General features: G+C 43.1%; 1 protein-coding gene and 1 long non-coding RNA gene across 4 annotated transcripts in view; one reads left to right on the top strand and one right to left on the bottom strand.

The window, feature by feature from the left end:
- LOC108704388 (voltage-dependent L-type calcium channel subunit alpha-1D) overlaps window positions 1-19705 on the top strand; it is a 147779-nt gene extending 128074 nt beyond the window's left edge. For 2 of the 3 annotated variants that reach the window (XM_041561867.1, XM_041561866.1), the window contains exons 40-47: window positions 4558-4677; window positions 5090-5433; window positions 8983-9009; window positions 12789-12935; window positions 13206-13369; window positions 15487-15602; window positions 16809-17132; window positions 17466-19705. In XM_041561867.1, the coding sequence (XP_041417801.1) occupies window positions 4558-4677; window positions 5090-5433; window positions 8983-9009; window positions 12789-12935; window positions 13206-13369; window positions 15487-15602; window positions 16809-17132; window positions 17466-17762 (1539 nt within the window). In that variant the 3' untranslated portion in view covers window positions 17763-19705. The remainder of the gene's footprint in view (window positions 1-4557; window positions 4678-5089; window positions 5434-8982; window positions 9010-12788; window positions 12936-13205; window positions 13370-15486; window positions 15603-16808; window positions 17133-17465) is intronic. The other variant, XM_041561868.1, reaches the window with a different exon arrangement.
- LOC121393409 lies at window positions 18613-22492 on the bottom strand. The gene is made up of 2 exons (XR_005961061.1): window positions 21805-22492; window positions 18613-21196 (listed from the first exon to the last, which is right to left on the bottom strand). It is a non-coding gene; the product is annotated as an uncharacterized LOC121393409 (long non-coding RNA).
- Window positions 22493-23835: the final 1343 nt, after the last annotated feature.

Below are 23835 nucleotides of genomic sequence, written 5' to 3'. Positions count from 1 at the left end.
CCTTCTTGGAGACTTTATTAATGGCTCCCCCGCTGGCACCTCTCACTGGGAGAGCACAGATTGGCCTTCAAACTGACTGATTATAAAGGTACCAGTGGAATAGAGTGTTTGCCTGTGAGCAAAGAGTAAGAATTCGGAAACAAATATTCACTTTTTGTGGGGGATGTATGTACAGGGAACTCTCACTCATGTATTATAAGGGATAATGTACCCCCTACTGTAAATGATAAGGATATTAGAAGTCACTGAGGGGTTGTTCTGTGACCATATAAAGGCACAAGGCTGCAGGCTGAGTTATACAGGGAACTCTGAGTATCACTCATGTATTATAAGGGATAATGTACCCCCTACTGTAAATGATAAGGATATTAGAAGTCACTGAGGGGTTGTTCTGTGACCATATAAAGGCACAAGGCTGCAGACTGAGTTATACAGGGAACTCTGAGTATCACTCATGTATTATAAGGGATAATGTACCACCTACTGTAAATGATAAGGATATTAGAAGTCACTGAGGGGTTGTTCTGTGACCATATAAAGGCACAAGGCTGCAGGCTGAGTTATACAGGGAACTCTGAGTATCACTTATGTATTATAAGGGATAATGTACCCCCTACTGTAAATGATAAGGATATTAGAAGTCACTGAGGGGTTGTTCTGTGACCATATAAAGGCACAAGGCTGCAGGCTGAGTTATACAGGGAACTCTGAGTATCACTCATGTATTATAAGGGATAATGTACCCCCTACTGTAAATGATAAGGATATTAGAAGTCACTGAGGGGTTGTTCTGTGACCATATAAAGGCACAAGGCTGCAGGCTAAGTGTATAAAATGATATTGCTGTAGTACAATGAAAGCAATGACATTTATTTTAAAGGGAAACTAAAGTCTAAAATCAAATAATACTAGAAATGCTGTATTTTGTATACTAAACATAAACATGAACTTACTGCACCACAAGTCTAATCAAACAAATGATTTATGCTTTCAAAGTTGGCCACAGGGGGTCACCATCTTGTAACTTTGTTATACATCTTTGCAAGACCAAGACTGTGCACATGCTCAGTGTGGTCTGGGCTGCTTAGGGATCGTCATAAATGATGAAAACAGCACAAGTCAAATAATATCTGCCTGAAGCCGATACAACAAGACTGATTAATAATCAGAATATACAGACTGCACTGGCTCCTGTGTTGTCATGTAATCTAATGTGGATTTTATAGTTTTTGTATTGTTTAATATAAACTTTCTCCAACTCTGCAGAACCAGTGGCTGCAGCAAAATAATCCTCCAAATAGAATCCCAGTTTATCTGTTTAAATCTGGCTCCATGATCTTTGTCCCTGCAGCTGGAGTTGGAAACAGTAAAGGGGATGTAAAGGCAAAAATAAAATATCTGTACAATTTTTATAACAAACCTGACTGTATGCAGAGAAATTCCCCCTTCATTTACTTGCTTTGACTTCTGCAGATATGAATCTCTATATGGTCCCTGGCTGTTCTACAGGGAAACAAACAAAGCTGCTTGAGTTCTGGGAAGTCCCTCCCCCTGCTGGTTGGAATTATGATGCTTTCCTGCAGAGCAGTTAGGGACCGTCTGACAATTCCTATCCACAGCAGTAAATGAAGGGAGAATTCATACAGTCAGGTTTCTTATAAAAACGGTACACAAATTTTAAAGTATATCGGAGCGAGGGTTGTTTTTCATTAAAGAAAGTTAAAATGGGATTTTATTTTTTTTTGTCTGTACATCCCGTTTCTGAAAGGTGAGCAACCCTTTTAATTACATCTCTTTAGTTTTGGGTCAAATTGTTCAGAGAATTAGGGAGGCACAATGGGACATTTTTGGGGAGGGTTTCGATCCTTTGTAGATGCTGCAGTGATAGGGACAGGGGGAAACATGGGCAAAACAACTACATGCGGATAATAATGCGCCGCGGGAACTTTATCGATGGCCCCCTGAAACTGAAAGGCGCAGTTAAAGAGATACTAATACAGGGTCCAAATAAAAAAACAATACAAATGAAGGTCAATTGAAAAGTTGCTTAGAATTAGCCATTCTATGACATACTTTAACTAAAATGTGAACCTCCCCTTAAAGAAACAAACACTTATAACAGAGGATGAACATGAGCCATAGGTAACTTTTAATAAACGTTAATATCTTAGTCTCTATTTAGTGTCACTATCACTTTAAGGGGTTTGTTGGCTCCGCCTTTTCTCCATGTATTGCTGTGTTGCTGCAGGGTATTGTGGGAGATGTAGAGCCCGTTACACCGGAGGGTGGGGAGGGTTAATTGTATAAATGACAGATTTCTTGGGCCCAATATTATTGTCATTGCGCTTATGTCTTTATACACAGGCCCATCCCCCTCCGCCTTTACAAGATATTGTACAAACTGATCCAGAGGAAGTGATCATTTCCTTCCTATCCCCAAAATACCCCAGTCTTCAATTACTGCCCAATGTGTAACTTATCCTCGTATTTAATCAATTTCTTTGCTATAAAGGCACCCACCAGGTTTTTTGATCTCCCCCAACTTTCCCCCTTTTTCATAGGGAATATCATAACCTGGTTTTACACTGAAGAACCCCTTCCTTTCCTGATGGTGAAATCTCCTTCCCCACAATATTGCATGTATTCCCCTTTCTTTGTAGGGAATCCCATAACCTTACTGCCCTTACAGTAAAGAACCCCTTCCTATGCTGATGGTGAGATTTCCTTTCCTCCCCACCAATGAATCACTCATTCCCCCTCTCTTGGTAGGGAATCCCATAACCTGACTGTCCTTACAGTAAAGAACCCCTTCCTATGCTGATGGTGAGATCTCCTTTCCTCCCCACCAATGAATCACTCATTCCCCCTCTCTTGGTAGGGAATCCCATAACCTGAATGTCCTTAAAGTAAAGAACCCCTTCCTATGCTGATGGTGATATCTCCTTTCCTCCCCACCAATGAATCACTCATTCCCCCTCTCTTGGTAGGGAATCCCATAACCTGACTGTCCTTACAGTAAAGAACCCCTTCCTATACTGATGTGAGATCTCCTTTCCTCCCCACCAATGAATCACTCATTCCCCCTCTCTTGGTAGGGAATCCCATAACCTGACTGTCCTTACAGTAAAGAACCCCTTCCTATGCTGATGGTGAGATCTCCTCTCCTCCCCACCAATGAATCACTCATTCCCCTCTCTTGGTAGGGAATCCCATAACCTGACTGCCCTTACAGTAAAGAACCCCTTCCTATGCTGATGGTGAGATCTCCTTTCCTTCCCACCAATGAATCACTCATTCCCCCTCTCTTGGTAGGGAATCCCATAACCTGACTGCCCTTACAGTAAAGAACCCCTTCCTATGCTGATGGTGAGATCTCCTTTCCTCCCCACCAATGAATCACTCATTCCCCCTCTCTTGGTAGGGAATCCCATAACCTGACTGTCCTTACAGTAAAGAACCCCTTCCTATGCTGATGGTGAGATCTCCTCTCCTCCCCACCAATGAATCACTCATTCCCCCTCTCTTGGTAGGGAATCCCATAACCTGACTGCCCTTACAGTAAAGAACCCCTTCCTATGCTGATGGTGAGATCTCCTTTCCTCCCCACCAATGAATCACTCATTCCCCTCTCTTGGTAGGGAATCCCATAACCTGACTGCCCTTACAGTAAAGAACCCCTTCCTATGCTGATGGTGAGATCTCCTTTCCTCCCCACCAATGAATCACTCATTCCCCCTCTCTTGGTAGGGAATCCCATAAACTGACTGCCCTTACAGTAAAGAGCCCCTTCCTATACTGATGGTAAAATTTTCATTTCAGTCTCAAGGGACTCTTGTCCATCTTATGTAATAAATCTACACCAGATAACCCCTAATATTGACTGTATATATGTTCGTACGTAAGGAAAACACCCCTGATATTTCACAAAAGTCAGAAATGAAATGTTAGAGCAATTTCCACCTCAGCTGCACATAAAGACTCCAGTATAATTGCCCTGGACACAGTTTAAGGGCTCTTACACACGGCCGTTCCGACCTGCGCTCCCCTGCGTTCCGTTTTTTGGCGTTCAGCCGCAGGGGAGCGCAGGAATAGACGCAAGTCATTATTTGAAATGGGGCTGTACTCACTCAGGCGCGTGTAGGCGCCGAACGCAGGTTCAGACGCAACATGCTGCATTTTTCCTGCGTTCGGCGCCTACACGCGCCTGAGTGAGTACAGCCCCATTTCAAATAATGACTTGCGTCTATTCCTGCGCTCCCCTGCGGCTGAACGCCAAAAAACGGAACGCAGGGGAGCGCAGGTCGGAACGGCCGTGTGTAAGAGCCCTTACCCTGATATCTGTGATACTTTGGGAATGTGTATCTGCAGCTGAGCTGATCTTCCTCTGACTTATCTCTGACGTATCTCTGACATATCTCTGTCTTTCTCTGATGTATCTCTGACTTATCTCTTACGTATCTGACGTATCTCTGACTTATCTCTGACGTATCTCTGACGCAACTCTGACGCATCTCTGACGCATCTCTGATGTATCCCTGACGTATCTCTGATGTACAGGCCGGACTGAGAACTCTCCACGATATTGGACCTGAAATCCGACGAGCGATCTCATGTGACCTCCAGGATGAGGAGCCGGAGCAGAACGATCACGAGGAGGAAGAGGAGGATATATACAGAGTAATCATTTGCAATTCTATTATTCTAAAAACTAATGAATGACATGTTAGGGATTTGATCAAAATGTAACGGTCAAGAATATTGTATTCAATTATCTAATGAATTTAGCAAAAAATATATATTTATAGTCAGCAGAAGGTTTGTACTGCACAACATTTTTATTGTATATATAAAGTGTAGGGGCAGTTACTAGGGGCAGTTACTAGGAGCGGTTACTAGGGGCAGATAGAACGGATTTTGCCTTATGAATGAATGTTACTCTCATTCTGGTGCTGTTCCCTGAATCCCAGCCATAAAGCGAGGCAGCACTGCTGTGTGTTTGGCAGAGAGGAAGTAGAAAGTCACATGACAATTTTTCCATGATGATTTTGTGTTGTGGAGACCTGCAATTACTACAATTCTTTACTCACAGAGAAACGGGGGGCTGTTTGGAAACCACGTCAATCATGTGACCTTCCAGCAAACCAACACCACCCGGCGCCCACTCCACGTCCAGAGACCCCCCGCCCATTCCACCAGTGACACCGACAATTACACACATACAGGGAATTGTGTGCAACACAACTATCAGAACCACAACCACCCGGGGAAACCGGTGTCCAACTCCACAAATGCCAATCTCAACAATGCCAACGTCTGGAACCCTGCGAATGGCAAACACTCCGGACTCGCTGCCCCTGGGCACCCGGCTGAGAACGGCTACTACTCCCACCCCAGGAACGACTACGAAAAACCCAGAAAACCGAGTATTAAAAGGTAAAAATAACAACGTATTGTTGTAAAGCGATGAAGTAGTGATGGTAACTGAGTCCGGCACAGCAGGAACCGCCTGTTTATAAAGAGTATCTGATAGTTTTATCTTGTGTGAAGCTTTAAGAGTAGGAAATGAATTGTGTTTGAAATGAAACAAAGGGAATCGACTCACAATGAGGCCAAATTTGTCCCATTTTACTACTTCAAGGTTTTATAAACTGGCCCTAGAGACATGGAGCAGATGGAGCCAGATCTGGGAGGCGCTACTCTAAGGGGCTTATTTGCAGTCACGATTAACACAAATGTTTCATGAATCATTTCATGTAACAATTTAAGATAAGCAAAGAAACAATTGTAACAATTTAAGATAAGCAAAGAAACAATTGTAACAATTTAAGATAAGCAAAGAAACAATTGTAACAATTTAAGATAAGCAGGTCTCTTGGGGAAACTGTGACTTGCAGCTTAAAGGGCAATTCGCCTTCATTAGCAAAACTGTAACATAAAAACCACAGAAATGTGTTCAGACTTTGATAACCTGCCGAAAGGAACATGATAATTAGGGGTGTGGCCACAAAATGGGCGGGGTGAAAGATTTTGGGAGGTACGCCTTTGTTATCATGAGCCATGTATAAGTGCATCCATAGACACAAGGGAATAGTGATTGGTTGAAAAAGTCGTCCCGCGCTCAACCCAATCCACCTTCTGCCAACCCGAAACCAACCAGAACCATCATTACTTATATCGTTATTAGTGCCTCTCTGATGTCACTGAAGGGGCGGGGCATGAGTATATAGATAAAGTTATGGGCAGCCAGAGTGTTGCCCAGGTCCTGTTGGGTTCGGGCTGGTCCATGTAACATCGCAAGGGATCCCTGTGGTGCCCAGAACATGGTGGCTTGTTACAGTGAGAGCTGTGAAGATGTGGAATTGTCTCCCTGAATCAGTGGTACAGGCTGATACATTAGATAGGTACAAGGAAGGGTCGGATGCTTTATTTACCAGTAGCTCCTCCCAGCAGACAGGAGGGAGCCAATGAGATTAGAGGAGGGAAAGGGGTGTTACAGGGAGAGCTGGGAAGTGAATGAGTGGTACAGGCTGATACATTAGATAGGTACAAGGAAGGGTCGGATGCTTTATTCACCAGTAGCTCCTCCCAGCAGACAGGAGGGAGCCAATGAGATTAGAGGAGGGAAAGGGGTGTTACAGGGAGAGCTGGGAAGTGAATCAGTGGTACAGGCTGATACATTAGATAGGTACAAGGAAGGGTCGGATGCTTTATTCACCAGTAGCTCCTCCCAGCAGACAGGAGGGAGCCAATGAGATTAGAGGAGGGAAAGGGGTGTTACAGGGAGAGCTGGGAAGTGAATCAGTGGTACAGGCTGATACATTAGATAGGTATAAGGAAGGGTCGGATGCTTTATTCTCCAGTAGCTCCTCCCAGCAGACAGGAGGGAGCCAATGAGATTAGAGGAGGGAAAGGGGTGTTACAGGGAGAGCTGGGAAGTGAATCAGGGGTACAGGCTGATACATTAGATAGGTACAAGGAAGGGTCGGATGCTTTATTCACCAGTAGCTCCTCCCAGCAGACAGGAGGGAGCCAATGAGATTAGAGGAGGGAAAGGGGTGTTACAGGGAGAGCTGGGAAGTGAATCAGTGGTACAGGCTGATACATTAGATAGGTACAAGGAAGGGTCGGATGCTTTATTCACCAGTAGCTCCTCCCAGCAGACAGGAGGGAGCCAATGAGATTAGAGGAGGGAAAGGGGTGTTACAGGGAGAGCTGGGAAGTGAATCAGGGGTACAGGCTGATACATTAGATAGGTATAAGAAGGGGTTGGATGGTGTTTAGCAAGTGAGGGAATACAGGGATATGGGAGAGAGCTCATAGTACAAGTTGATCCAGGGACTGGTCCTATTGCATTTTGGAGTCAGGAAGGAATTTTTCCCCCTCTGAGGCAAATTGGAGAGACTTCAGATGGGTTTTTTGCTTCCTCTGGATCAACTGGCAGTTAGGCAGGTTATATATAGACTTATGGTTGAACTTGATGGACTTGTGTCTTTTTTCAACCTCACTTACTATGTTCCTCCCAACCAATGGCCGAGAGATAGACATTATCCCTCACTATATTTATATTAGGGATAGACCGTATCCACTATTTTGGATTCGGCCGAACCCCTGAATCCTTCATAAAGAATTTGGCCGAATACCGAACCGAATCCTAATTTGCATATGCAAATTAGGGGTGGGAAGGGGACAACATTTTTTACATGTTTTGTGACAAAAAGTCAAACGATTTACCTCCCCGTCCCTAATATGCATATGCAAATTAGGGGTTCGATTCGGTTTGGCCGGGCAGAAGGATTCGGCCGTATCCAAATCCTGCTGAAAAAGGCTGAATACTGGCCGAATCCCGAATTCAGTGCATCCCTAATTTATATTGCACCATAAGCAGCCTGACTGCCCCACTGAGCCCCTAATGGTCAGCCAACTGGCACTGAATTGGAAATAAGGGAAAGTTGTGCTCACCACTATTTTTTAAAACCATTAGGCGGGGGTGCAATGAGGCTGTGACCACAAAATACATATAGACAAATACAAGATTCCTCTGCACTCAACCCATTATCAATATATTTAAGACAGAGACATTTTGTGCTACTGCTACTGAAAAATGCCTTACCCTTTAAACAACACAGGGATTGTTTGTCCATATATTGCAATATATTTAAGCTGAACAACTACGTCAAAGTCATCCCATATCTGGCCAGTTATAGTTTATACAGGAGCAGTGACCAGCTCCATGTTGTAGCTCCCACCCCTCCCAACTATAGTCAGGTGATCCCACTGGTGTCTAATAAAAGGGCAGCCAAGTTTGGGAGTTTTACTTTGAAAGCAGCAAGTAAGTTGCAGGTAAAACTTAGTCCCTTTGTAAAATGTATAATGAAGCAATAGAATTCTTAATGAATCAGATAAAATTGAGTGTAGGACTGGCCAGATATGGGATGACTGTGACGTAGTTGTTCAGCTTAAATATATTGTAATATATGGACAAACAATCCCTGTGTTGTTTAAAGGGTAAGGCATTTTTCAGTAGCAGTAGCACAAAATGTCTCTGTCTTAAATATATTGATAATGGGTTGAGTGCAGAGGACTCTTGTAGTTGACTGAATTGGAAATGACAGTTGAGATCCATATCAGTATCTGATTAGGGCTCATCAAGCAGGGTAGCTCATCTGATTGGCTGAACACATTGGGGGGCTGAAGGGCACAAACAAGATCTGCTTGTCTGATATAGGCCATGTGACTATATCTCTGTGGGTGTGGCCTCCGTGGCTCCATCTGTATCATTCACTATAACTCAGGCTCCATCTGTCGTGTGTAACATATTTGTTATGTCCATTTGATCTCTTGAGGTCGGTTCCATGGTTTCATAATTAAGAAATACAGGGCCCGTCCCAAGTATCCCAAAACCATGCTGAGTAACTGTGTAATAACTGGCAGATATTGAATGTCTAATGCATCTTCCCATATTTGTATGGCTTCCCTGGATAGGACTCGATATTACGAGACTTATATTAGGTACGTTGTGCCCCCGCCATACAACATATGCCACTGCCGTAGTTATTACATGCGAGTGTCTGTGCTGCATGCATATCTGCATGTGTCTCTGCATGCGTCTCTGCATGTGTCTGTCTCTGCATATCTCTCTGCATGCTTCTCTGCATGTCTCAAGTGCTTATTATTCACCGGCTGGCACTGTGCCTGGGTACCAGGGCAGCAATTCCTATAAAACAATAAGCACTTTGGGCATTTCTGTCAGGGGGGTGCATGAGGCCTAATGCATGTGGCCAATGTGACCTGCACTGCTGGGTGCGACTACTGCCTTGTCTTTATTTCTGCTGCTTCTGCCGGGAGAGGAGCTGTAGCCAATCAGAACACTGCACAGAAAGGCAACAGTCAGCAATAACCAATCAAAGGGCATGTCTGCCAAAATAAGTCTGTACTGAGTCTACACCCATCCAACTTACTGATATTGAACTTCTTCAGCCTCTCGACTTTAATTCCTCATTCTTTATTTTCCATTTTTAATGGAAATTGTAACGGCTGAATGTTTCATTATTCTCCTTGTGTTTTTGTTTTGTTCCCCGATCTGCTGTAAATTCTGTAGCGACATAAACAATATAGAAATGAAATGATAATCATAGTCTGTACAGAGAGATCCCATAAAACTATGGCAGTATAGGTATTCCCTTTACTAAGCACAATTCAGCAGGAACAGTCCCCTAAGTTTGCTCATAGTCTGTACAGAGAGATCCCATAAAACTATGGCAGCATAGGTATTCCCTGTACTAAGCACAATTCAGCAGGAACAGTCCCCTAAGTTTGCTCATAGTCTGTACAGAGAGATCCCATAAAACTATGGCAGTATAGGTATTCCCTTTACTAAGCACAATTCAGCAGGAACAGTCCCCTAAGTTTGCTCATAGTCTGTACAGAGAGATCCCATAAAACTATGGCAGCATAGGTATTCCCTGTACTAAGCACAATTCAGCAGGAACAGTCCCCTAAGTTTGCTCATAGTCTGTACAGAGAGATCCCATAAAACTATGGCAGCATAGGTATTCCCTTTACTAAGCACAATTCAGCAGGAACAGTCCCCTTAGTTTGCTCATAGTCTGTACAGAGAGATCCCATAAAACTATGGCAGCATAGGTATTCCCTGTACTAAGCACAATTCAGCAGGAACAGTCCCCTAAGTTTGCTCATAGTCTGTACAGAGAGATCCCATAAAACTATGGCAGCATAGGTATTCCCCTGTACTAAGCACAATTCAGCAGGAACAGCCCCTAAGTTTGCTCATAGTCTGTACAGAGAGATCCCATAAAACTATGGCAGCATAGGTATTCCCTGTACTAAGCACAATTCAGCAGGAACAGTCCCCTAAGTTTGCTCATAGTCTGTACAGAGAGATCCCATAAAACTATGGCAGCATAGGTATTCCCTGTACTAAGCACAATTCAGCAGGAACAGTCCCCTAAGTTTGCTCATAGTCTGTACAGAGAGATCCCATAAAACTATGGCACATAGGTATTCCCTGTACTAAGCACAATTCAGCAGGAACAGTCCCTAAGTTAGCTCATAGTCTGTACAGAGAGATCCCATAAAACTATGGCAGCATAGGTATTCCCTGTACTAAGCACAATTCAGCAGGAACAGTCCCCTAAGTTTGCTCATAGTCTGTACAGAGAGATCCCATAAAACTATGGCAGCATAGGTATTCCCTGTACTAAGCACAATTCAGCAGGAACAGTCCCCTAAGTTTGCTCATAGTCTGTACAGAGAGATCCCATAAAACTATGGCAGCATAGGTATTCCCTGTACTAAGCACAATTCAGCAGGAACAGTCCCCTAAGTTTGCTCATAGTCTGTACAGAGAGATCCCATAAAACTATGGCACATAGGTATTCCCTGTACTAAGCACAATTCAGCAGGAACAGCCCCTAAGTTTGCTCATAGTCTGTACCTAGAGATCCCATAAAATTATGGCAGTATAGGTATTCCCTGTACTAAGCACAATTCAGCAGGAACAGTCCCCTAAATTTGCTCATAGTCTGTACAGAGAGATCCCATAAAACTATGGCACATAGGTATTCCCTGTACTAAGCACAATTCAGCAGGAACAGCCCCTAAGTTTGCTCATAGTCTGTACAGAGAGATCCCATAAAACTATGGCAGTATAGGTATTCCCTGTACTAAGCACAATTCAGCAGGAACAGTCCCCTAAATTTGCTCATAGTCTGTACAGAGAGATCCCATAAAACTATGGCACATAGGTATTCCCTGTACTAAGCACAATTCAGCAGGAACAGTCCCTAAGTTTGCTCATAGTCTGTACAGAGAGATCCCATAAAACTATGACAGCATAGGTATTCCCTGTACTAAGCACAATTCAGCAGGAACAGCCCCTAAGTTTGCTCATAGTCTGTACCTAGAGATCCCATAAAATTATGGCAGTATAGGTATTCCCTGTACTAAGCACAATTCAGCATGGAACAGTCCCTAAGTTTGCTCATAGTCTGTACAGAGAGATCCCATAAAACTATGGCAGCATAGGTATTCCCCTGTACTAAGCACAATTCAGCAGGAACTGTCCCCTAAGTTTGCTCATAGTCAGAGAGATCCCATAAAACTATATCAGCATAGGTATTCCCTGTACTAAGCACAATTCAGCAGGAACATTCCCTAAGTTTGCTCATAGTCTGTACAGAGAGGTCCCATAAAACTATGGCAGCATAGGTATTCCCTGTACTAAGCACAATTCAGCAGGAACAGTCCCTAAGTTTGCTCATAGTCTGTACAGAGAGATCCCATAAAACTATGGCAGTATAGGTATTCCTCTGTACTAAGCACAATTCAGCAGGAACATTCCCTAAGTTTGCTCATAGTCTGTACAGAGAGGTCCCATAAAACTATGGCAGCATAGGTATTCCCTGTACTAAGCACAATTCAGCAGGAACAGTCCCTAAGTTTGCTCATAGTCTGTACAGAGAGATCCCATAAAACTATGGCAGTATAGGTATTCCTCTGTACTAAGCACAATTCAGCAGGAACATTCCCTAAGTTTGCTCATAGTCTGTACAGAGAGGTCCCATAAAACTATGGCAGCATAGGTATTCCCTGTACTAAGCACAATTCAGCAGGAACAGTCCCTAAGTTTGCTCATAGTCTGTACAGAGAGATCCCATAAAACTATGGCAGCATAGGTATTCCCTGTACTAAGCACAATTCAGCAGGAACAGTCCCCTAAGTTTGCTCATAGTCTGTACAGAGAGATCACATAAAACTATGGCAGCATAGGTATTCCCTGTACTAAGCACAATTCAGCAGGAACAGTCCCTAAGTTTGCTCATAGTCTGTACAGAGAGATCCCATAAAACTATGGCAGTATAGGTATTCCTCTGTACTAAGCACAATTCAGCAGGAACAGTCCCTAAATTTGCTCATAGTCTGTACAGAGAGGTATGCGAATCATTGAGAGTGTGGTACTTATCTGTATATATGAGATTATATGAGGCTGCAGAGAAACAAACTGTCACCTTGTATCATGTCAAGCTCCAGCAGGCGGTTCAGATGTTTAGAATTTGATTAATGAAGGTTATATATATATATATATATATATATAAATAACAGGGTCATTTTTTATTTCCTGTCTGATTAAATGTTTGTCGTTCCCTCGTGGCAGTTAGTGCGGCTATAGACAGCCATTGATAAAAGCCACAGAAACATAAATGCAAGTGGGTTTATTTGGCCTTTAGAATAGAAAGTGATGTGTAATGTATTTACTGCAATGGCTTCAGGTCTGAGACTGGAGAGAGGAACGTGCCAGTTATCTTCCATGAAGATCCCGACTTTCCAGACTATGGAGAAGATCCGTACGCGGATGAAGGGGAATATTACAGCGGGGATGAGTATTATGAAGAGGACACTATGCTGTCGGCCAACAGGTGCCCAAGTCTATCATTGTTCTTATTTATTTTCAGATATTCCCTTCATTCGTTTAGTTGTTCTTCCCTGTACTTTGCACAAGTAGCTTTAGCCCCTGCTCCATCCTGGTCGTCCCTGTTATTGCCACTATAAATATACAGTATGTGTATTATACATAATATTACATTTATTACATGGAATCTGCCCCTTGTCACCAGAACCCCCGGCACAAACACCCCATAAGGAAAGTTTCGGGGTCTCAGAGAATCTGTTTGTTTTTATGACTTTAGGCAAATGTATGAGGAGCCGGCGCTGTACCAGACGAATGATGTGGATTACGAGGGACCTCGAGGTTATCACCACCCGCATAGTTTCTTTGAAGAGGAAGATTCCCAGATATATTACGAAACCCGGAAATCACCAAGACGAAGGCTACTCCCCGCGACCCCTCCGTGTGAGTGACAGTCGGTACTCCCAGTATGTGAAAGAGTGATTTTAGGGAGGAACGGGGAATACCTGTGCACTTGTGGCCCCCTTGGCCTGGATATGGGGGCCCTGTCCTTTGTAAGCCCAGACCCCTGCAGTTGGGGCCCCTAATGGATCCCAGGACTCAACCCTCCTTGTGATTGGTTCACTTACACAGACAGGGCACCACCATAGAACCAGGGATTGTGCAGCTGAGTCCAAGCCCTAGTGGATCCCATGTAGGACAAAGTCAGATGTACTGGTGCCAGATACTGAGCCATGAACCTCCCTCTAACAATACAGTTATACTAGTTATATAGTCATTCAGGATGAACAAAGACTCACGTCCATCAATTCTGTCCTTTATCAAACTTGTCAGACTATTTTAGGAGACCCAGCAGGTCTGGACTGGGATTTAACATAAGCCCTGGCATTTCAAGTACAAGTATGGGACCTGTTATCCAGAATGCTCAGGACCTGGGGTTTCCTGGATAACAGATCTTTCCATAATTTAGATCTTCCTTCTATATGTCTGCAAGAAAATAATGTCAATATTAATTAAAACCTATTGAATTGTTTCCCTTCCAGAAAGGATTATCTATATCTTAGTTTGGATCAAGAACAGGTATAGGACCTGTTATTCAGAATGCTCAGGACCTGAGGTTTTCCAGATAATGGATTTTTCCATAATTTGGATCTTCATACCTCAAGTCTACTAGAAAATCATGTAAACATTAAATAAGCCCAATAGGCTCCAATAAGGATTAATGATATCATAGTTGGGATCAAGTACAAGGTACAGGTATGGGACCAGCTACTAGATCCCAAACCTTTACTAACATACAGTACAAATATGGGACCTGTTATCCAGAATGCTTCGGAGCTGGGGTTTTCCAGATAACAGATCTTTCCTTAAGTCTACTAGAAAATCCTATAAACATGAAATAAAGCCAATAGGCTGGTTTTGCCTCCAATAAGGATTAATTATATCTTAGTTGGGATCAAGTACAAGTTACTGTTTTATTATTACACAGAAAAAGGAAATCAGTTGTGTAAATTTGGGTTATTTTGATAAAATGGAGTCTATGGGAGACGGCCTTTCTTAAATTAGGATCTTTCTGGATAACCGGTTTCTGGATAATGGATGCAATACCCATAGAGATACAGGTATGGGATCTGGATCTTTCTGTAATTTGGATCTTCATACCTTAAGTCTACTAGAAAATCATATAAACATTAAATAAACCCAATAGGCTGGTTTCGCTTCCAATAAGGATTAATTATATCTTAGTTGGGATCAAGTACAAGTTACTGTTTCATTATTACGTAGAAAAATGAAATTCTTTTTAAAATGTTGGATTATTTGGATAAAATGGAGTCTACGGGAGACAGCCTTTCCATCATTTTGAGATTTCTGGATAACAGGTTTCCGGATAACAGATCCCATACCTGTACAAGGTACTGTTTTGTTACTACTGAGAAAAAGGAAATCTTTTGTAAAAATGTAGATTATTTGAATAAACTGGAGTCTATCGGAGAAGGCCTTTCTGTAATTCGGAAACTTTTTGGATAATGGGTTTCCAGATAACAGATCCCATACCTGTACACAGAGGCTCGATCAGCCCCCCAGCAGCCTATCAAATAGTGAGTGTCTATGGTTTCTTAGAGCAGCCCCAGAACTCACAGATTTCCAGTCCGGGTCTGAGACCACGTGCCAAATTGTACTTATTAGAACTAGGGATGCACCGAATCCAGGATTTGGTCTTTTTCAACAGGATTCTGATGCCAGGTCGAACCGAATCTGAATCCTAATTTGCATATGCAAATTAGGGGCAGGAAGTAAAAAAAAAAATCCCCTTCGATATTTGACCGAATCCTTTGTGAAGGATTCGGGGGTTCAGCCGAATACAAAATAGTGGATTCAGTAATTAGAACCCCACAAACACGGAGTCATTTGGTAACAGAAGAGCCCCATGGGAAAGCTCAGTCAATCAGTTATACTCAGTACTCATGTACATCTCCGGCACATTTATACAGAGCAGAAATCAGGATTTGTGATTGGCCGGTTGTTTCCATCGCTCATTTTGGTGCTTTGTGTGTTTATAGCAAACCGAAGATCTTCCTTTAATTTCGAATGTCTGCGCCGGCAAAGCAGCCAAGATGAATTGTCCCCCCCGTTCCACCAACACACGGCTTTGCCCCTACACCTGATGCAGCAACAGGTAACGTGAGCCATAAATCTACTTTGCTGTTGGGGGGCTGTTGTTTCAGGGTTGGACTGGGTGGGACCCCAACGACTCACCTCGTGGTTCTGAGTCCCAGAGACCTCCACTGCTTCTTGGCACCCAGCACCCACTCCAGTGTGCCCACCTTACATGTTGCTCCTTAACCCCAAGTGCAATTGTTTTAAAATGCTCACAAGGGGGTGTGTCGATGCTTTTCATTAAAGGATAAGTAAACCTTTAAAATAAGTGAATGTATAAATGAAGAGGGAGCTATTCTAAGCATTTTTGCAATGTACATTCATTATTTATTTTCTTTTTATTCCAAGATATTAAGGGATACATGTGCTGTTAATATGAATATATTTTGTTACAACAGCGACACCTGCTGGTCAGTTTCCCACCAGTCTGACCAGCAAGTAGTCAGTCAGTCAGACACTACTTCCTGCTTTTCAGCTCTCTAACTCTGAGTTAGTCAGTGACTATAAGGGGGGCCACATGGGACATAACTGTTCAGTGAGTTTGTAATTGATCCTCAGCATTCAGCTCAGATTCAAAAGCAACAGTTATGGCCCATGTGGCCTCCCCTCAAGTCTCTGATTGGTTCCTGCCTGGTAACCAATCAGTGGAAAGCAAGAGACAGGAAGTAGTGTTCTGGCTATTATGTTACACATCCAGTCACTCCAGCCTTTATACATTACATTTTTGCCTAACTAACTATATTAGATACATTTTTTATTTATCTCTTTACCCAGTTTTTATTTTTATACTGAACTGTTCCTTTAAAGGTTTTTGTGTACAAGCATGCACCTTCACATAGTGGCACTGAGCACCACTGCACCTGTCCTGCCCCTTCTCATGTGTGTGTATATATATATATATATATATATATATATATATATATATATATACACAGTGCTACGCAATATGTTGGTGCTACATAAATACATGTTAATAATAATAATATATATATATGTGTGTGTCTATTGGAAGTGGGGACCCTGTAGCTACTGTCACCCTAGATGGGAGGGTAATTCCTGGGTTCCCACAGTGCGTCAAGACACAGACTTGCACCCAGTTATTGGGCGGCTGGGCAGTGGCTGTAGCATTTTATATATAATATCATGCGATATATGTTTTCTCCATTAACAGCTGAAGTGTCTATCAGAGCTGCTTATGTACTAACACAAGCTTTTCCCGTGTCAGATCATGGCCGTCGCAGGTTTAGATTCCAGCAAAGCCCAAAAACACTCTCCGTGTCGCTCTACAAGATCATGGGCAACGCCCCCAGGCACCCCGAACAACAGGGACCGCACCCCTTTCTACACCCCCCTCATCCGCGTCGACCGTGCGGAATCCAAGGAGCAGATGAACGGCAGCCTCCCCTCCCTGCAGAGAAGCTCCTGGTACTCGGACAACAGTGACATTTCTTACCAGACATTTGCTCAGTCCAATCTGACCGTGCCGGGCGACTTCCACAACAACAAACTCAGCGACAAGCAGAGAAGCGCAGACAGTCTGGTAGAAGCGGTGAGTTGCGCTCAGGCGTATTCCATGCATTTGGCACAGAAACAAAGGTTCCATTTGAAGGAATGGCGTTTCCTGTGCACCAGATGCATCAATAAACCTGTTCCATCTATGCTGGGGACCCGAGGGGCCCAATGACTGTAATGACTCAGTAAGGAGGGAAAGGAAGGACATTGGGTGTCGATTGCATTGTATGAAGTTGCAACACCTCCCCAAAATAGGTGTTATTGGTATTGAAACCATTTATCCATGCAGCTCTCCGGGCCTCCTAAATCCTTCCCAATTTCTGTGCTGCCTCAGCCTCCCGGTGTTTGACTCAGTTTGTTTCTATTTCAGGTTCTTATCTCCGAAGGTCTAGGACGTTACGCCAAGGACCCCAAGTTTGTATCGGCCACCAAACATGAGATTGCCAACGCGTGTGACATGACTATCGACGAGATGGAAAGTGCAGCGAGCAACCTCCTCAACGGGAGCATCCGGAACGGGTCAGCAGGGGGCAATACGTTTCCTATTCTAACCAGGAGAGACTATGAACTTCAGGAATATGGGCCGGGCTATAGTGATGAAGAGCCAGAACCTATTAAATATGAAGAAGACTTAGCCGATGAGATGATCTGTATAACCACATTATAGTATTCACTACAATGGTTTGGGGATTGTTTATCTCAGAGAAGTGTCGGACAATCAGCTGATACTCGGCACTGGCAGTGAAGGAAGTCTCTCCGTGTTGTCCGTCTTGGAAGAAGCTGGTGGCTTGGTGAGGACGTGGGGAATTTAAGCACTAATGGAAGGTCACCGGATCCTCATTCGGTCCTGGCTGTGAATTTCAGTGCTTGTGGTTGGAAGGGAGTGAGGTGGGGTTTGTGGATTGCGGCTGTGGCTATAATATACCCCAGAGATGAACAAAGGGGCATGAGAGGAGATCCATGAAATTTGGTGATGACAATCAAAATGACAACGAAGTTACCACTGCCATGAATATCATATCAGAAACCTCACCAAATCCATTTGAGAAGAAAGGTCTTGAGGCACATTGCAATGCAACTACTGAGTGTGAGTCAGGTTTTGGGAGCTCAGAGAGGGCAGATACTGTACAGTTGCACCACCAGCAACCAACCCAATGGTGAGTCTCAGGCCTGGAACTGGGGTCTCCATCTGATCTTGAGCGTCTACGCTTTAGCGATGAAAAAGGTCTACTTAGGACAGTTCCTTCCGGGATATATCACCATAGAAACAATATCACTTGCATCGTCCTCATTCGTTTCTAATGAACCTTCATCTGTCACTCAAGGAGTTTCCATTCGGGCGAATCTTTTCTAAAAACACTGGAAGAATCTCACTTGGAACGGGTGAACTGTATCAATCACTAAGGGCCGCCCAGGTTCCTGTAAATACGGCAGTTTGTATTTGTAAAGAGATGTTCTATATTTTGTAATCCATGTGCCGTTTCACAGCAATATTTATGGGTTCTTATTTAATGTCATGGGGGGGGGGGGAAACATTTTCAAAAGGATTATTTTTTTTGTTGTTGTTGTTTCTCCTGGAAATTCTAGAGGCGTCTCGGGGGGAGTAACGCTCCGGGTTCTGATCAGAGGGAGACTTGAAAGATTTTGTGAGAGAAATATTTTATGTCTAATGAAACGAACGGATCTTTCCAGATATGCAAATGTTACAGACGATGATTAACGAGTGCTTTATTTTTAGGATTTGTCATTAAGCTGTGAAACTTTCTAATCTGCAGAGAATATTTACCAAAAAGATGATGATTTTATTGAAATTCACTGATTTTATTTTTTGAATTCTACGTTTTTCCTGAAGAGTTCTATATAAAAATGTCATGTTTCCGTCGCTAGAGCAGCTGGTATTTTTGCATATTGAACGGAGAAATTGCTCAATTTCTGAGAGATTTAACTTCTTACATTCCAGTCGGCGGTACTGATGGTGCGACCGCCATCGACCCATAATGCACGGACTCACACTTGGCTTTGGATAATTGGGGAATAAGTATTTGTTTTGGAAACCAATTAAAAACATAAACATAAAACCCATCACTTTACTGATCTGTGGGAGGGCTCGTACCTATGATCTTTTTGGATTGATTTGATTGGTCGAATATCCTGGTATCCTCTGCTGCTGTGACTGGATCCCCTGGTAATGGGGCCCTCCTAGCACTGAGTTTTGGGGGTGCAATCAGACATTGTCACATTCATTTCCCAGGGATAGTCCTGTTCCCGTGCAGCTCGCTGGGCCACAATGATTCTCTTCCTAGTGCTGCTGTTCTGTTATTGGCTCATCTTTCTCATTATTCTGCCTCTACCCCCCCCCCCCCTTCCGCCATCTTAACCTGCCATTGTACCCACCTCCCTGAAATTGTCTCTAAATTGTCTTCTCAAAGGAATTGTCTCCGTCCATATTGAACACAGGTATCACCTGTCTAAATTCTCTTTAATGTGGTCTCTGTCCTCCTTGATGTTAGAGTTCATGTACGAGCCCTACAAGGTCAGTGTACAAGAGTAATTCTGTCGCTGTTTTTTTACCCACAATGCAGCATAATAAAATCGCAACTGCTCCATTGAGCCCTATTGTCTTTGTTTCCTCCTTTCCCTAATATTCCCCTGCCTATATTTGCCTCTTGTGCCTCACTCTTCTCTGCCCGACATTTCTTCATGTCTCTTCCTTTGCCAGTGCCTCCATCCTGGAACCTTCTCTGTACAAAGATTTTTCTCTTCTTCTTGCCTTATCATCCTGCACCCACTTACTTTCCCAGGCTGTGCCGAAATCCTCTCATCTCCTCTGACCTTGCCATGCCCTTGTCGCCATCTAGTTGGAGCAAGCCACAATTTTTCAAAAATTCCACATGATTAGGTCAATCATTTTATATCCAAGATAGTGAAGGTCTCATTTACAACATATAGGGGCAAAAAGGTGCCATTGCCACCTCCACCCTGAGACTGGAATGAAGAACTGCACCTTGCACTCAATTCAGAGTTGCAGAGAGTAAGTGGATTCAGCACATGGGTGCTCCCTGGACCCCACTCTGGCTTATGTGTCATTCACACACACAGGCTATAAAGTGCCAGGAGCTGCAAGACATGGGCACTTACCACTTGCCACAGGGGTAGTCCATCCAAGTGAATTAAGTTTAACAGCTCAAACAGTCAGCAATGCAGTCACAACTCAGCCTAATCCATCTTTACCAGGGCTATATTTTGAGGTTACAAACATGGGAATCTATGTCCCTCTGACCCATCCAAACCCCACACTACATCCACCTAGGACAAGATAAACAGAGTAAGGCAAGATGGAGACAGCAGGACAAGTTGAGACAGCAGGGCAAGATGGAAACGGGCAATATGGAGACAGTAGGACAAAATGCAGACAGTAGGCCAAGATGGAGACAGTAGGCCAAGATGGAGACAGTAGGCCAAGATGGAGACACTAGGCCAAGATGGAGACACTAGGCCAAGATGGAGACACTAGGCCAAGATGGAGACACTAGGCCAAGATGGAGACACTAGGCCAAGATGAACTCAGCAGGGCAAAATGGAAACAACAGGGAAAGACGGAGACAGTTGGGCAAAATTAAGACAATAGGGCAAGCTGGAGACAGCAGGACAAGACGGAGACAGCGGGACAAGATGGAGACAATAGGAGAAGATGGAGACAGCTGGGCAAAACAGAGACAGTAGGGCAAGATGGAGACAGTAGGACAAGACAAACTCTAGGGCAAGATGGAGACAGAGTAAGATAGAGACAATAGAGAAAGATAGGAACAATTAAACTTTAGATTTAGTTTATATTGCACAACATGAATTTATAAGTATAATGGGGCCCTATATATTTGCCTTATGTTTGGAGGATCTTTCCTGCTCTACTTCCCCTCCCTCCATCTCCCTCTCTCTGTCTGGGATGTGCCAACAACAGAATCTTTATATAAATACAAGAAGCCAGACATGGTGGATCATGATTGTCTGCCCATATGGAAGTGAATAAAAGCCATGAATCTTCTTTAATAAACTACCTCTGGCAGCAGAAAGTCCCCGGCGGTACTTGTCCTTGTAGTTCCACTGGGGAGAATAATGAGGTGGGACACCGGGTGGATTCCAGGAAGTTGAAATCAGTTCAGATCCAAAAACACGAAAATGAAAATAAACGAAAAAACGAAAATAAACATTTTATTATGGTTTCCCTGGTATTACTTTTCTTTTCTGAATAAAAAAAAATTGATAAAAGTGATATTGTAATTTCTAATCACTTTTGCAACTTATATATATATTTTTTTTAATTCCAAGATATTAAGAGATACGTGTAACATTAATATGAATAAATCTTGTTACACCAGCGCCGCCTGCTGGTCAGTTTCAGACCATAAATAGAAGAGGCTGCTCTGAGGTTCTTCTAGGAAAGATGTGGGGAAAGTTCTAATGTTTGTCCTGAAGAGAAGAACATCGGAGCAGCCTCTCTCTCCTGACGACTTCCTCCGCTACTTCATGATAATAATAAAAACTGAAAACCAACTGCAAATTGTCTCAGATTATCACTCTCTCTACATTATTCTAACGTGGCTGTTATACGGACTTGATGAGCCCTGGGCAAAGAGCCAAATGGTGGGCAAAATTACTGCAAAATTACTGTACAAAATGGAATACTACAGAAAATAAATGAGCATAATTACCCCAGCTGTGCCGGTATAATCACTACAGAACTGGCCAATACGCATTCCAGTAACTCCATACAGTAGATAGATTGAAAACATTACACTTGTAGTATCCCAGTAGCAAAGTTTCCGTCTCTTCTTGTGCTCCCACAGCTGCTTGGAACTCTCTCCTGCTCCATAATCTGCACAAAAATCCAAGATGGCCATGTGGGGAGAACAGAAGTGCGTTGGGGGTAAGTAGGGCAGTAGGAGCGATAGCAATGGAACAGTGAGCTCCCCCAATCAGTGGGCTCTGGGCAGGTTCCCCATTGGCCCTATGGTTAAAAGCTACCCTTGCATTCTAAAGGGAATTTTTTTTTTTAATGTTAACAAGGGGCTGTTATTTTACTGCAGGTAACAAGTTGCCTCTTTCTGCTAATTAAGGGGGAGGAGTTAATCAGGTAAATTCTGATCAGGCTTTGAGTTCTTGGTTTGAAACATTCCAACGAAAACTCACACACCCCAGCACTCGGGATAATCCTGGTGAAAACCTTTCGTTTGAAACCTCAATAAGTCTGTGACTGCACAGCGAGTGTTAAGTGTGATCTAAGGGGCCCATTTACTTAGCTCGAGTGAAGGAACAGAGGAAAAAAACTTTGAATTTCGAATGTTTTTTTTTGTGGCTACTTCGACCTTCGACTACGATTTCGATTCGAACTAAAAATCGTTCGACTATTCGATAGTCGAAGTACTGTCTCTTTAAAAAAAAAAGTCAATGTTAGCCTATGGGGAAGGTCCCCATAGGCTTTCTAAGGGGCTGATTCACAAAGGGTCGAATATCGAGGGTTAATTAACCCTCGATATTCGACTGGGAATTAAAATCCTTCGACTTCGAATATCGAAGTCGAAGGATTTTAGCACAAATAGTGCGATCGAACGATCGAAGGATTATTCCTTCGATCGAAAGATAAAATTTGGATTTTAATCCAACGATCTAAGGAATATCCTTCGATCAAAAAAAGTTAGCCAAGCCTATGGGGACCTTCCCCATAGACTAACATTGACTTCGGTAGCTTTTAGATGGCGAAATAGGGGGTCGAAGTTTTTTCTTAAAGAGACAGTACTTCGACTATCGAATGGTCGAACAATTTTTAGTTCGAATAGTTCGATTCGAAGTCGTAGTCGAAGGTCGTAGTAGCCCATTCGATGGTCGAAGTAGCCCAAAAAACACTTCGAAATAAGAAGTTTTTTTACTTCGAATCCTTCACTTGAAGTTAGTGAATCGGCCCCTAAGTATTTTTTGGTCGAAGAAAAATCGTTCGATCCATGGATTAAAATCCTTCGAATGGAACGATTCGAAGGTTTTAATCGTTCGATCAAACGATTTTTTGTTCGAACAAACTATTTGCGGTAAATCCTTCAAATTCGATATTCGAAGTCGAAGGATTTCAATTCGGCAGTCGAATTTAGAGGGTTAATTAACCCTGGATATTCGACCTTAAGTAAATTTGCCCCTAAGTGTTAAGCAGCGTTAAAAACCTTAAAACCAAAAAGGCGTTTGTGAGTAATTGCACTCAGGAGACTGTAAGTACCAGTGTAAATATAAGTGTAAGTGGGTTTGCTGGTGTCAATTAGTGTCACATATATATGTGGTGTTGGAGCAGCAGTTCCAGGCGGTATTTACATGTGAGAGATGTCGCTGGGTTATGTAGTTATAGGGGATTCAATTATTAGAAATGTGGACAGTGAATCCAAATCCATAATGGAGACGGAGCTTGGAGTCCTTGTAGATAATAAACTTGTCTGTAGCAAGCAATGCCAGTCAGCAGCATCAAGGGCAAATAAGGTCTTGACTTGTATTAAATGGGGCAGAGAGTCACGGGAGGAGGGGGTCCCACTGTATAGAGCACTGGTAAGGCCCCATCTAGAATATGCCGTACAGTTTTGTCTCCATCACTCAAACAGGACATTATTGTATTAGAGAGGGGACAGAGAAGGGCAACTAAGCTGGTAAAGGGAAAATCTTAGCTATGAGGAAAGACTGGCCAAATTGGGGATGTTCACTCTGGA

This window comes from Xenopus laevis, chromosome 4S (genome assembly GCF_017654675.1).
Source record: "Xenopus laevis strain J_2021 chromosome 4S, Xenopus_laevis_v10.1, whole genome shotgun sequence".
Classification (NCBI taxonomy): Eukaryota; Metazoa; Chordata; class Amphibia; order Anura; family Pipidae; genus Xenopus; species Xenopus laevis.
Note: the sequence above shows the minus strand (reverse complement) of the source record. Positions and strands in the feature narration are given on the sequence as shown.